Source organism: Heptranchias perlo, chromosome 4 (genome assembly GCF_035084215.1).
Source record: "Heptranchias perlo isolate sHepPer1 chromosome 4, sHepPer1.hap1, whole genome shotgun sequence".
Classification (NCBI taxonomy): domain Eukaryota; kingdom Metazoa; phylum Chordata; class Chondrichthyes; order Hexanchiformes; family Hexanchidae; genus Heptranchias; species Heptranchias perlo.
In genome coordinates, this window is record NC_090328.1 from 69,747,612 (window position 1) to 69,763,237 (window position 15,626).

Consider the following 15,626-nt stretch of genomic DNA (forward strand, 5'->3'; position numbering starts at 1 on the left):
TAATAAAGTACAAAAACAAATTGAACTGTGCACCCTTTTCCACAGCAAGTTTTTTTTCCCTCTGGAAACAAAATTGATAAAATAAGAAATAAAAGAATGAGCTGTTTTCATGCCGTCATAGATGCAGCTTTACACACCTTGATACAATAGTGAGTCCTGTGTTTTAGAAGAGGTCAGAAGTTTTCAACAAGATGACAACTTTTATTTGCAGGTTACCCATGGTCAGTCATCCACGTTAGAAGATTGGGTGGGTTAGGTCGGACCCATGATGGGACAAATTATACATGGCCTGTGGAAAGAGCAGGGTAGATGGTTTACATGGCTTTTCCTCGTTTTATACTTATGATTTTAAAATTCTTAATCACTCTTAATTGAAATTGTTCTTATGATAATAACAGCAGTAGCTGATTGGAAAATGCCATCGAGAGCAAATTACTTTTTGCACAGAACCATTGCCAATCATTTGCTGCAGCCCACATCTACACTGTACACTGCACTTGCAATGTTACCTGGGCCCCGATATTAGAGTGGAGGTGGGATTGCAGCGGGAGGGGGTGAATGGGTGCGTGGGTAACCCAACCAATAAAAAATGTCCGTTTCCCACGCGATCACCATTCAATTGGTGCCACTTAACGTGGCTTCCGGGCTTGCCATCTGAAAGCTGTGCAGCAGGCGGACTGCGCATCCGCATCACAGGCTGTCAGCTGGAGGAGCTCTATTTAAAGGGCCATTGCTCCAAAGGCTTTTCCTGGAGCAAACAACCACACAGCACGATGGAGCATCACAGGGGCAAGGCTGCTCCAAGATGCAATGATGCCTCACTCCAGGTGCTACTGGATAGGGTGAGGAGGAGGAGGGATCTGTTTTAACGGGCAGACGGGAGGAAGTGGCCTGCCTCTGCCAACAAGAGGGCCTGGCTCAAGGTGGCAGAGGAGGTCACCAGCAGCAGCAACATCTCTCGCACCTGGATCCAGTGCAGGAAGCGCTTCAATGACCTAACTAGGTCTGCCAAAGTGAGTACATTTATTCATTCTCCTACATTCCGTCTTCCACATCACCGCCCCCACCCCCCAACTAATTCTGCACTGCCAACACTACTCCATCACATCACTCTTCACACCCACTTAAGGCTCATCCTCAACTTACCTGCACTTCCTCAGCACTTCCTCACCTCCCCATTACTCACCCCACCACTAACACTCACCCCAATCCTCATACAATGTGATGTCTCTGTCTCATACTCACCCTCTGATGCATCTTTTTCACGGTCAGCCTCACCCAAACCAATGCATTCATCAGTTGACCACTTCACCATCACTCACTCATATATCTGTACTTTCTCCCCTTCTAGGAGAAGAGAGCCCAGAATGCACGGGAGAGGGCAAGGACCGGAGGGGGGCCACAACAAATCATCGTCCTTACAGATGCGGAGCAGGAGGTGCTGGAGCACAGCAGAACCCTCAAGTGCCTGTCCGTCGGGGACGCCAAGACTGGCACCCCACAAACGTCTGGTGACACAACTTTAACATTCAGCACAATATGAATTGATGTTAACATGCCTTGCTATCTTCAGCACCTCAATGTGCTCATCGCAACATGACACACCTGTGATCATGCCTTCTGTTCTCTTACAGGGCCTTCAGCGTGACGGCAGAAGGCAATTCCTCTGAGGACCTGCCGGCCTCTGAGGGTGCACTGGCACATCTTAGCGAGCCATCCACCAGCGCAGATACTCACACCTCGGTGGGTCCTAGTCCTCAGTTAGTTGGGTTGGCACCTGATGAGTTACCGCACACATGTGAGCAGGGGCAGATGTGGAGAGTCCGCGTCGGTGGGCGCACTCCTCTCCAGGCTCTGCTCAGCTGGATGCAGATGCGGAAACCTGGGGCCATCGTTTAAAAGGAGAATGATCGAGGGACAGCAGCACATTTGCGAGGTACTGGAACAGGTGCCACGCGCACTCTCCACAATAGCGCAGAGGATAGAGGAGTCCAACTCCTGCATGAGTGGAATGGTGGCCCAGGGACAGGAGGGAATCTCTGAGATACTGTCACAGGTAAGTGCAGGAATATCTGCGATGAAGAGAATGCTAGCCTCCATTGAGCTTGAAGCACGGCTCACAAATGAGTCCATTCAGGCCATTCAGACTCAGGCTGTACAACAAACAGGCAAACAGATACACTAGCACTGGCCTTACAAGGTTTCACACATGTCCTCCAAACCATTGTCCAGCAGAGTGGTAGGAGTGATATGGCCTTGGCCCAGGGAGGGATGATGGCGAAAGGGGACATGGAAGTGGGGACAGCACTCAAAGCATTCCCACGTCTCACCCGTTGCCCCCGTCTCAACCAGTGCCCACAATGCTGCCTCCTCTCCAGGTGGCCGAGTCTGCCCCTGCACGGTGCAGGTGGAGCAGTCTTTGGAGGGGCCATCACGGGCTCCAAAACCCAGAGGGCGTAGGCCCAAAGCATCTAAGGACAGTATCCATGGAATGGCGGCAGATTGGATGATACATTTGGTAGCGTTATAACTGAGGAATGTGAACATGATTATTTTGTCTTTATAAATTTACTTCTCAGCCTTTTTCTTTCACAGTGTCTGAAACTATTCCTCCTTTATGGTTATCTGTATGCCAGTAATGTTCTTTTTGGCTACCTGAACAAAGTAGAGCTTAATAGTAGTATCCATTAAATGCAAGATAGACCTTTGGGTCGACTTAGTAACTCAAGATGTAACCTTTCCTGAATTAAATTTTAAAAATAACCCAGTAAAGTTGATGAAAATTGGTTGTCTTTCACTGGAAGCAGTTAAACATCACAAGTGATATAAGTCCTCCTTCTGGTTGTCTTGATGGACAGTAAAATGATGCCTAATGGAGACTTCATCTCTTGGATGTCAGTGTTAAAAGCCAGAAAATTGAATAACAATCGGTGCATTGTTGAGGCAGTGTCAGGAGTAATGTTCATTTGCATCAAATGCCAAAAACTAGAGTCTGTCTTAAAAAAAACCTGGAGGCAAAATTGGTTCGGGTAGCGCCCACTTTGTGGGTATTACGCGGACTCCTAAACCCTGAAAATGGCATCCGAGATACTTCCAAAGTGAAGTGCGCAGGACGCCATTTTGGTAAAGAAGGTTACGCACCTAACGAACGCTGTCAGCATGTAGAGTAGGGAGATTATGACATAAGTCAGTGTACAACGCTAATTTGAAGCAGCAGTCGGCATTTTGGAACTGCACACTCCAGCCAACCTCTTTAGTATTAACCTCCAGTCTTAACCTCGCACAGCTGAACAGGGCTTAAGTGGCATGAAGGACCCCTCTCCACCAGCGCTCTTTAAAGAGTGCAATTGTATGTGTTTGTGGAAGTTTCCTATACTTGGAGAAAGTTGCAGTATTCTATAGAGAGTGATCTGGCTGGTCTGACTGTACTGTTAGTGGCATTTAAAATTGTGTGCTGAACAAAGCTGCTTCCAGACATGGATGGCCTGCTAGGGCTTCCTCTGGGAATTGAACATGACTGGGGGCATGCAGAGAGACCACGCAGAGCAGGACAAGCTGTCAGAAGAGGGAGGAGGAGGAGCGCAGGGCACTCAGCAGGAGGATATATTTAACAAGGATCTTCAGGGACGAATGGTCTTACCTCAACTTCAGCGACGACCAGTGCATCAGTCGTCACTGAAATTTGTCAACTGCTACATACATAACTGCAGCCTTAGAGTAGGGCAAGGTCAGCATTGCCTGTAGCTGTCAAGGTAACTGTGGCGCTTAATTTTTACGGCTCCAGTTTCTTTCAAGCTGCTGCTGGAGATATAAACAACACCTCACAGTTTGCAGTGCACTGCTGTATAAGGGAGGTGACTAAGGCTCTGCATGCACTCAGAAATAGATTAATCACATTCCTTCTTGCCAGAGACATGCAGCAGGAGTGAGCACGAGGGTTTGCTCACATTGCAGGCTTCCCCATAGTGCAGGGTGCCATTGACTGCACACATATTGCCATGCATGCTCCACATCAGAACTCGGCTATATTACATAAGAAATAGGAGCAGGAGTAGGTCATATGGCCCCTCGAGCCTGTTCTGCCAGTCAATAAGATCATGGCTGACCTTCGACTTCAATTTCACTTTCCCGCCCTACCCCCATATCCCCTGATTCCCTTAGTGTCCAAACATCTTTCAATCTCAATCTTGAATATACTCAATGACTGAGCATCCCCAGCCCTCTGGGTAGAGAATTCCAAAGAATCACAACCCTCTGAGTAAAGAATTTTTTTCTCATCTCGGTCCTAAATGGCCGACCTCTTATCTTGACCCCTGGTTCTAGACTCTCCAGCTAGGGTAAACAGCTTCTTCGCATCTACCCTGTTAAGCCCTCTAAAAATTTTATAAGTTTCAATGAGATCACCTCTCATTCTTCTAAACTCCAGAGAATATAGATCCATTTTACTCAATTTCTCCTCATAGGACAACCCTCTCATCCCAGGAATCAATCTAGTGAACGTTTGTTGTATCCAGGAATCAATCTAGTGAACCTCTGTTGCACCCCCTATAAGGCAAGTATATCCTTCCTTAGGCAAGGAGAGAAAAACGGTACACAGTACTCTAGGTGTGGTCTCACCAGAGCCCTATATAATTACAGCAAGACCTCCTTACCTTTATACTCCAACCCCTTTGCAATAAAGGCTAACATACCATTTGCCTTCCTAATTGCTTGCTGTACCTGCGTGTTAACTTTCTGTGATTCTTGTACAAGGACACCCAAATCTCTCTGACTACCAATGTTTCTTAGTCTCTCACCTTTTAAAAAATATTCTGCTTTTCTATTCTTCTTACCAAAGTGGATAATTTCACATTTCCCCATGTTATACTCCACCTACCACCTTCGCGCCCACTCACTTAACCTGTCTATATCCCTTTGCAGCCTCTTTGTGTCCTCCTCACAGCTTACTTTCCCACCTAGCTTTGTATCATCAGCAAACTTGGATACATTACATTCGGTCCCCTCATCGAAGTCATTAATATAGATTGTAAACAGCTGAGGCCCAAGCACCGATCCTTGCGGCACCCCACTGGTTACAACCTGCCAACCCGAAAATAACCCATTTATTCCTACTCTCTGTTTTCTGTCCGTTAATCAATCCTCAATCCATTCTAATATATTACACCCAATCCCATGAGCCCCAACCTTGTATAACAACCTCTTGTGTGGCACCTTATTGAATGCCTTTTGAAAATCCAAGTATACCACATCCACTGGTTCCCCTTTATCTACCCTGCTAGTTACACCCTCAAAAAAACTCTAATATGTTTGTCAAAGACAATTTCCATTTTATAAAACCGTGTTGACGCTGCCTAATTGTATTATGATTTTCTAGGACCCCTGTTAACCACGTCCTTAATGTTACATTCTAGCATTTTCCCTACTATTGATGTCAGGCTAACTGGCCTATAGTTCCCTGTTTTCTGTCTCCCTCCTTCCTTGAACAGCGGAGTTACATTTGCTACCTTCCAATCCACAGGGACTGTTCTAGAATCTAGAGAATTCTTTTAGAACCCTAGGATGTAGGCCATCAGGTCCTCAGGATTTGTTGGCTTTTAGTCCCAATAATTTCTAGTGTACTTTTTCTTTACAAATCATAATTAATTAGGTTCCTCACTCTCATTAGACCCTTGGTTTCCCACAATTTCCAGTATGTTTTTGGTGTCTTCTACTGTGAAGACAAATACAATATATTTGTTTAACGTCTCTGTCATTTCCTTATTCCCCATTATCATTTCTCCTGTCTCTGCCTCTAAGGTACCCATGTTTACTTTCGCTAAATCTCTTCCTTTTTTCATACTTGTAGAAGCTCTTACAATCTGTTTTTATATTTCTTGCTGGTTTACTCTCACATTCAATTTTCTCAACATGAATTTATGAAAGGGAAATCCTGTTTGACAAAACCTATTGGAATTCTTTGAGGATGTAACTAGTAGAATAGATAAGGAGGAACAAGTGAATGTGTGTATTTGGATTTTCAGAAGCCTTTCGATAAGGTCCCACACAGGAGGTTGGTGAACAAAGTTACAGCACATGGGATTGGGGTTAATATACTGGCATGTGCAAAATGTGAAGTCATCCACTTTTGGAGGAAAAATAAAAAAGCAAAATATTATTTGAATGGAGAAATACTACAAAATGCTGCGGTTCAGAGGGATCTGGGTGTCCTTGTACGTGAAACATAAAAAGTCAACATACAGGTGCAGCAGGTAATCCGGAAGGCAAACGGAATATTGGCCTTTATTTCTAGGGGGATGGAGTATAAAAGCAGAGAAGTCATGCTACAACTGTACAGGGTGCTGGTGAGACCACACCTGGAGTAATGCATACAGTTCTGGTGCCCTAATTTAAGGAAGGACGTACTTGCATTGGAGGCAGTTCAGAGAAGGTTCACTAGGTTGATTCCGTGTATGGAAGGGTTGTCTTATGAGGAAAGATTGAACAGGTTGGGTCTATACTCATTGGAGTTTAGAAGAATGAGAGGAGATCTTATTGAAACATACAAAATTCTTACAGGGCTCGACACGGTAGATGCAAGAAGGATGTTTCCCCTGGATGGGGAGTCTAGAACCAGGGGTCACAGTCTCAGAATAAGGGGTAGGCCATTTAGGACTGAGATGAGGAGAAATTTCTTCACTCAGAAGGTGGTGAATCTTTGGAATTCTCTACCCCAGAGGTCTGTGGAGGCTCAGTCATTGAGTACATTCAAAACAGAGATCGATAGATTTCTAGATATTAAAGGTATCAAGGGATGTGGGGATGGTGCAGGAAAATGGTGTTGAGGTAGAAGATCAGCTATGGTGTTGTTGAATGGCGGAGCAGGCTCGAGGGGCCAGATGGCCTACTCCTGCTCCTATTTATTATGTTCTCATGTTCTCCCTCTTTATCAATTTCTTGGTCATCCTCTGCTGATTTCTAAAACCCTCCCAACCCTCAGGTTTACTATTTTTGGCAACATTGTAAGCCTCTTCTTTTAATCTAATACTATCTTTAACTTCTCTAGTTAGCCACGGTTGGATCACTTTTGCTGTGGAGTTTTTATTCCTCAAGGGAATGCATATTCGTTCAGAATTATGAAATATTTCTTTAAATGTTCGCTGTTGCTTATCTACTGTCATATCTTTTAATCTAATTTCCCAATCTACCTTAGCCAGCTCTCCCCTGATACCTACGTAATTGGCTTTGTTTAAATTTAAGACCCTAGTTTCAGACTTAACTACATCACTCTCAAACTCAATATGAAATTCTATTATATTATGATCACTCTGCCCCCAGAGGATCCTTAACTATAAGATTGCTAATTAACCCTGACTCATTAAACAAAACTAGATCTAAAATAGCCTGTTCCCTAGTTGGTTCCTTGGCATATTGTTCTAGAAACTGTCTCGAATGCATTCCATGAATTCGTCCTCCAAACTACTTTCACATTCATGAACAGAAAGGGATTCCACTCCCTCAATGTGGAGCTGGTGTGCGATCACACGCAGCCCATCATGCAGGTCAATGCCCACTACCCTGGCAGCAGTCATGATTCCTTCATTCTGCGGCAGTCCAACGTGTTACCTGTATTTCAACCAGCTTGGCAAGTCAAAGGCTGGCTACTGGATGACGAGGGTTATCTCCTCATCAAAAGGCTCATGACATTGGTCCAGAACCCACGCACACGTGCACAGCAGGCCTACAACGGGAACCATGCTGCCACACGGAACATCAGAGAGCACACCATAGGCGTCCTTGAGCAACGCTTCCACTGCCTGGACCGCTCTGGAGGAGCCCTGCAGTACTCAGCTGAGTGGGCATCAAGGTTTGTTGTTGTCTGCTGCATGCTGCACAACCTGGCTATTATGAGGGAACAGCCCTTGCCACCGCCTATCCTGAGATCCTGAGAAGGAAGTAGAGGAGGAGGAAGTGGAGGAAGAGGCAGGGAGGCAACAAGGTAGACAGGCCCTGTCTGCCAGGGCTCTGCGTGATCAGATTATTAATAAGCGATATCAGTAACCTCAACAACACCTCCCCATTCACCAACTGGCGCACACCCCTTACCTTTCCTCCCCCACATGACCATCAAATTATCCTCCTTATGATTACACATTGCTTCCTCCCTCAGCTCATCGCACAAATGAAAACCAACACCAAATACAAATTCACAATCACATTTATAGATTTACACATGAAATGATTCAAACAAACTGATATTATTCACACTTGTGCATTCCCTCAGTGCCTGTGGTTCGTGTGCCTTTACCTTTCCTAGTGCTCTGTGAGGTGCATCCCCAGTGGCTGGAGCATGGGTGGTGGAAGGTTGCTGACCTTCAGTGGAGGAGAGTGCAGATGGTCTTGAAGGATGACCTCGATCAGCTCTGGGCTGAGAGAACCCGGCTTCAGACTGCACCATCTCAGCCTGCGCTGCAGCAGTCTGAGCTGGCTGACAGGCAACAGCAAGGGCACTGGCGGAGTGGCAGGGGTGGGAGCAGGAATGCTGTCATCCTGAGAGAGGACAGCAGGTTCGTCTTCCATGGCGCCAGATTGCTGGACTGCTGTGGCGCCATGGACACCCCGTTCCACAGTGGAGCCCAGAGCCACGATAGCAGCAGTCTGAGCTTCCAAGGCAGCAATCTGAGCTCCAAATGCAGCAGTCAGACCTTGGATGGCAGATATTTGTGCTGCAATGGAAGCTATGACATCGGCCATCAGACGCTGCATCATGGTGGGTTCCGCAGGTGGGCTGCTGAAGGTGTCCACCAGTTCCATTTGGAAAGGATGGGCTCCAAGCTCTGCGCAAAGCCCTGTGCCAAGTTGGAGCTGGACTCCTCCATGCCCCTTGACAATGTGTGCAGGCTTTCTGGCAGGCTTTCCAGTGCACCAAGCATTTGGTTGTGTGCACCCATCAGCCTTCTACTGCAGCAGAACTAGTGTGGGACCTTGTCCTCCAGCAAGCTGGCACCTGTGGTATCCATTCCCCCACCCCGGCTCCTGCGTACTTGTGCCCAGGTCTCACCACGTGCAGATCCCACCTCTTTCCTAGCCTCTAAAGTACGTGCAATGTCAGTACCTGAGCTGATGGCTGCGAGTGTACGATTAAGTGACGGTGTGCCTGCATCATCACTGTCATCATCCTCTGCCTCCTCTGACGATGCCGATTGGAAAGGATGGACTCCAAGCTCTGCGCAAAGCCCTGTGCCAAGTTGGAGCTGGACTCCTCCATGCCTCTTGACATTGTGTGTATCTGAAGTGACAAAGGGACACAAATTGAGTTGTGGTGAGGGGAAAGGAGGAAATAAGACATGCGTACTGACACCATCTGCATCACGAATCAGAAAAAAATTGTGGGCTGAGGGAGAAATGGGAAGCAAGAAGGAGGATTCGGTATGCAGAGACCCTCATTGTCAATACCTCCAGCACCGCCAGTGGCCACGGCCGCAGCGACGGCCCATCCAATGAGGACAACACTGTTTCCTCCATGGGGGTGAGGATGTGTAGCCGTGCCTGTCCTCCCCCAGATCTTTCCTCCTGCCTGTTGCACCACCTTGTCCTGCAAGAAAGAGGGAAGTCTGTCAGTGAATGTCCTGCAGGATATTTGGGTGATGTGGCTGTCATGGTTGACATGTGTGTGACCTGTGAGTTGTGGGGGTGTGGCTTGCAAGAGTGGTAACGTGTGAAGGTGAGAAGCAGCATCTGACTCGCAGGGTTGCATACTGATGGAAAGTGTTTGTTGGTGGGTGGGTGATGGGTGGTGTAGTGCGTGGAGCAGTGGATGAGGCTAATGGTGCAGTTGGTAGGATATGCCACGTGACAGTTGAACTCACTTACCTTGACTACTCGTGTCAAATCATTGAACTTCCTCCTGCACTGCAACCGTGTGCATGGTGCGATGCTCCTGACATTTACCTCGTCCACCGCAGCCTCCCACTGCCTCTTCAGCATATGTCTGGAGGGCCTCCTGCCCCCCCCCTGCAGATATAGGAAGGCGCTTCATCTGACCACCTCTTCCACCAAGGCCTCTAGTGCACCGAGAACCTAGGTGCAAGCTCTCTCCCAGGCGCAGCCATTCCTCAATATCTTCCAGCACAGGGTTACTTCCCAAAGGACTTCCAGCAGCCTGAGTGCACCTCCCCTTTAAGAGGTGCAGGCTGCCTTTAGTCACGCCTGACATCGGGCCCCCCTGCTGGTGCGTGTAACCAATTAACAGCACAGGTGGCGCTGGCCACACACAGCAGTCATTGAAATCATCAGGCAACACGAAGGTTACGTGTTGCCTGCATCGCTACGACCGGGCACGGGTTAATCGCGCACTGTAATCCCAGCACCCGTTTTCGGGGGTTATCCAATAAAACCTCCACTGTGTTTGTAAGAACAAAACAAGAAAAGACTATTCAGCCCACCAAGCTTGTGCTTTCCTCAAAAGTGGACACTACTCAACCCACTTTACCTTCTGAGTTAAAGTTCCTCAAGGTGTCTCCTTTTCTGCAAAATGGAAATCAAGTATAACTCTGGACTATATTAGTTACCTTTGACCAGTTGCTTTCCTTTACATTTCCAGTCCCAGAAGAACAGAAGCCATCATGTTCCACATAGCATTTGATTATTAATCCTTAGAAATTCTCAATCTTATGTCTAACCAAATCCTCATTTACTGGTGCTAATGTAGCATTACCATGTTAGCTGGGAATTGATTTTACACAACCATTACTAAATGAGGGAAAAAGCTCTTCTAATCTCAATATTGCTTGAAGATGAATTTTTTACACGCTTTTTCTGTGCTCACAGATGAAATGAAATAATTTCCTCGTATCTACATTATCCATTTCTCAGGATTTTAAATACCCGAATTGTGTCTCATTTCAATCTTCCTTTCATAATGGAAACAAGTTCAGTTCTGGTGAATCATGTAAAAGAGTCAGTTAAAGATGATGTTCTATATGGCTTCTCTGTGAGAGAGGAAGCCCTAAGTAATATATGTTATAACAAATTGTATATTAGTATATAGTATACTTGGCCTGCGCTGCACATAAGGAATAACTGACAACTCATTCAACACAGTTATTTAACAAACAGAGCAAAGAAGCTGATTGCTGAGAGAAAACCTACTCTGGTGAAAAAGGAGCTGGCATTCATTTGTCCAACATGTCCATCTCTTGCGTGCATGGTTGTACGAAGTGTGTCACTGTCAACTTTATATGGTGTACACACTACAGAGCTGAATTTGATTTTTTCTCTAACAGAAAAATTGCAGAATAAGTAGTGCAGCCAGGGTACAAATCTATCCCAATCTGGTAAAATGAACTTCTCCCACCTGACAGCTATAAGCAATAACAGTGAAATGAGGGAACAGTGAGAATCTTTGCAGAAGCTTTCTTCAGAAAGGATTGGATAAAATCTACAATAGAGCAAATTCTATACAGCCTGTGGAAGGAATTGGCTTATTGAGAAAAATGAGGGCTAAATTTCTTGGTACCTCCTCCCCCTACCCCAGCCACAGTGCTGGGCAGGAGAAGCGTACCTGAAGTGCTATCCAGCCTGTGAAATATTTATTTATCACTTTTTTATGAGAAAAAGTAACTTCTTTCTCTATACACCACTATAAAAAGCAAACTCAAGGTCCATTCATTTCAATGGGTTTGCAATCTATGTCATAGCTTTTCTCAAAAAATGGCGCTGTTTACAGTGTCTAAGGTTGGCCATTTGGAATTTTGCAGTCCTTGTGTCGTAGCAAAGGGTTATCACCAGAGACTGAATAAAATCATCACCTCAAAAATAAACCAATTCTACTTTCACTGCAGCTACTTACCAGAATCTGTATTTGTTTCTGCAGATGATCCAAGAATATGTATATCGTGTATACATGGCTACTACTCGTAAGTTGCATTATTTTCTTCATATTGTAATTTTTGTAAAATGCATTTAAGAACCACCCAAATTGCAATAATAAAAAAAAGGCAGACATTTTTTCAGATTGTATCGTCACTAGTAGAATCACTGGGCAGTGATCCTTTTCTCTTAATTATTTCTTTTCTCTGGCATTTCACTCCATAATGTGGAGTGAACAGTCTTACTAACCTCTGGAGCTGTTTGCCAACATTACTCCCTGCTGCTGCAGCTCAGTACTGCTGATGACAGAAAATTGTGGCAGGTGACTGCTTGAGTTCTATCTTAATATTCATCCAGTGACCCACGTTTCTATTTTGCACTGCCACATATGGAATATGTTAACATGCTTAAGTTGGCCTCCAGTCCATTGGAATCAATGGATAATGCTGATAATTCTTTTTTGTTTTCCAGAGGTGGTGGTATAACCTCTCAGTCTGTTAAAACAAACACAGATAAAAGATACACTGGGGCGATTTACATATGCCTCCCGCCCATTTTTCATCTAAAAAAGGGTGGCCAGCAGAGGAAAATCCAGGGGGAGAAACTTAACTGGCCCTTGGACATCCAAGGCCCACCTGATGCCATTTTCAGGTGGGCCTCTAAATGGGCAAACTGTATGCCTGCCTATTTCATGCAGGAGGCTATTTAAATATGCAAATCAGGGTCCAAAGATGAAGTAGGACCCTGATGGAAATTTTGAAGTACATATGGTGAGCGACCTTAAAGGGGCCACTCACAAAAGGGTCCCAAACCTTTTCTTCTTTAATTTTTATGGAGTCAGGAGGAGTAGGATTCCTCTTCTTAGCCCTGCAAAATTACTGCGACTGATTGCTCCCCCCCGCCATCCCACTTAGCATAAGAGCCGGCTGATTTCCTACCCTTCCACACCCAGCGAGCTGCAATAAAGCACCTGTTTGGCACCCGCAACTCGCCAGCTGCATTCAAATGAGACCTGAACCTGAAAATGATTCAGGCCTCCCAACGGTGGCTTTAGGCTGGCGCCACGGCTGCTCCGCCTACTTCATGCCTCCTACTAACCGTGAGCATGGCCACAGGGGATTTACTAGCAAGAATCTACTTTTAGTGCAGTGACAGAGAATCTTTGAGGTCATTGTGGTGCGTTAACAAGAACATTAAAGTACTTTACTTTCTTAATGTGAAAGATTCTGATTTTTTTTCAAGTGCCAAAGTAAAAGAAAATTGGCACACTGAAGGCATTTGCTATAAATGAAGAGGAACTCAATAATATTATATTTATACCTTTATATTTCAAAAGATTTTTCTCATGTAAAAAATGTCACCCATACAAATGGAATGTCATAGTTTCAAAACATTACAAAGATCTATCATTTTAGTGAAGCCACAGAAACTCAGGATGATGAGTTTTAGCCAATGGATTGTGCCTTGCCCTGACATTATTGTGTTGTAAAACCCTCTCTCTAGTTTTCATCATCATTGTTATGGAACTTGTCCAACCAAGACCTATAAAGAAGATACCACAATGGAGTGTAAGGATTGCCATGAGAATTGCATTGACTGTGATGAAAAACAATGCTATTGGTGTGAACATGGCTTCTTCCTCTTAAGTAAGCAAAGCCCTTATGTGTGTCCCTAATACTGATTAACATTAAACAAGCATGAAGTTATTGTGCATACATTGACTTTTTAACATTGCCCGTGCTTATACATAAGTGTCTGTCAATGAGAGTGATGATATTTTCATAGATGAACACTGTTAGAGCTGCTAAACACAACTTTATTGAAAAGAATTTTACAACACCAAGTTATAGTCCAACAAATTTATTTTAAATTCCACGAGCTTTCGGAGGCTTCCTCCTTCGTCAGGTGACCTGACGAAGGAGGAAGCCTCCGAAAGCTTGTGGAATTTAAAATAAATTTGTTGGACTATAACTTGGTGTTGTAAAATTGTTTACAATTGTCAACCCCAGTCCATCACCAGCATCTCCACATTATTGAAAAGAAGCATTAACTGCTATCTTACTGTCCTTCCAGCATTTGCTCCTTTGACATCAATTGCCAAAGCTGTGTCTCTGTAACTTTTATGAATCCTCTGTTCTGCCCTCTTTCTTATCTATATACTGTTGTTGGCGACATCATCCGTAGGCATAGGTCAGCTTCCACTTGTACACCATTACCTCAGGCCGCCACCTTCTTATACATGACTTTGTCACCTCTAGACTTGACTATTCCAGTGCCTCACATTGGCTTCACATCCTCCACCCCCAATAAATTCGAACTTGTCCAAAACTCTGCCGTTAGCATTCTGTCCCACGTTAAGTCCCATCGCCCATCATCCCATCTGTGTTGATCTACACTGGCTCCCTGCCCCCCAACTCATTAACTTTAAAATCTTCATCCTTGCCTATAAATCCCCACATGGCCTTACTTTACCTCATCTCTGTAATCTCCTCGAGCGCTGTATCCCCTCCCAAACATTTACTGCCTCCAATTCCAACCTCTTTTACATCTCCCCCTCCACCATTGGTGACAGACACCTAGAATTTCTGCAGGGGTTGTGTAGCAGGAAAATAGTGACACGCCCCCCCCTTCCTACTGACCGAAATTACAACAGGAGATCACTTGGACCCCCTGGAAATTCAGGGCCAGAATCTTTAGCTGGCTTGTTTTTACTCTTCGGATTTCCCTCCCTAAATCCCTCTGTCTCTCCCCTCTCTCTCCACCTTTAAAAATCTTAGCAAAACCTATCTCTTCGGCCAAACTTTTATTCACCCCTTCTAATCTTCCTTCCTGGCTCGCCATCCTATTCCTTCTGCCTTTTTGTGACAGTTCTTTTCGTTAAAGGCAATATGTAAATGTGAATTGCTGATAGTACAGTTCTAGCTGTTATAAAGAAAATTTTGCTTCCTTCTCCAACTGTAATCTCCATGATCTTGACAAGGAACATTCATATATCGCTCTATTCTATTCTACAATTATGACCAGCTCTAAGTTTTATCTCTGCCACGATTGTCAGATTCTTTGCTTTCTGGACCCCTATAAAAGCTCTAGTCATGGGATGAACGTAAGTAAAGTTCTCCCGATCTCCCACCGGAAGACCAGTGAAAACCTTGGAGAAACATTTTAAACGGCCATTTATGCCATTTCCCTGGAGTTTCTGCCGAGGGTATGATGGGAGATTGGAGAACTCCTGTGGAAATTCCACCCCTAATTCTCTTAATTCAAAATTGTTTAATTTGAATTATCTGTTCATTCAAATTGAAACTGTGCATAAAAAAGGCCTTTTGTGCTGTCTTATTCAAATTGGTTAAATCATACTACTGGATAATTTGATATTTTTCAAGCAAAAAACAACTTTGAACTAAGAATGTTACCACTCACTGAAATAAGAAACACTTTGCAATCCTTAGTTCCTAATGATATAGATTTAAATCTATTCTGTAGAGGAAATACATTTGTATATTGTTCCTTTAGTAAACAAAATAATATGACTTTGTGTTATTTCAGGTACTGAATGTGTAAGCATTTGCCTGGATGGTTACTATGGTAATGAAGATCGTGCTGTTTGTGAAACTTGTCACCCCACCTGTGATACCTGCCATGGTCCCAACTTTGATGAATGTGATTCCTGTGTAGCTACAGGAATGTTACAAGATGGAATATGTACCCAGCATCCATCAAACGCCTGCACAGAAGGAAACTACTGGAATGGTGAGTCACATGTACCACAATCAAAGTGC

The 15,626-nt window shown here is 44.7% G+C and overlaps 1 protein-coding gene across 1 annotated transcript in view; it reads left to right on the forward strand.

Moving 5' to 3' along the window:
• Positions 1-15,626, forward strand: part of pcsk5b (proprotein convertase subtilisin/kexin type 5b) — a 348,074-nt gene that overhangs the window by 268,482 nt on the left and 63,966 nt on the right. The window contains exons 25-27 of the mRNA XM_067983096.1: positions 11,852-11,894; positions 13,351-13,493; positions 15,394-15,597. Coding sequence (XP_067839197.1) covers positions 11,852-11,894; positions 13,351-13,493; positions 15,394-15,597 — 390 coding nt within the window. The remainder of the gene's footprint in view (positions 1-11,851; positions 11,895-13,350; positions 13,494-15,393; positions 15,598-15,626) is intronic.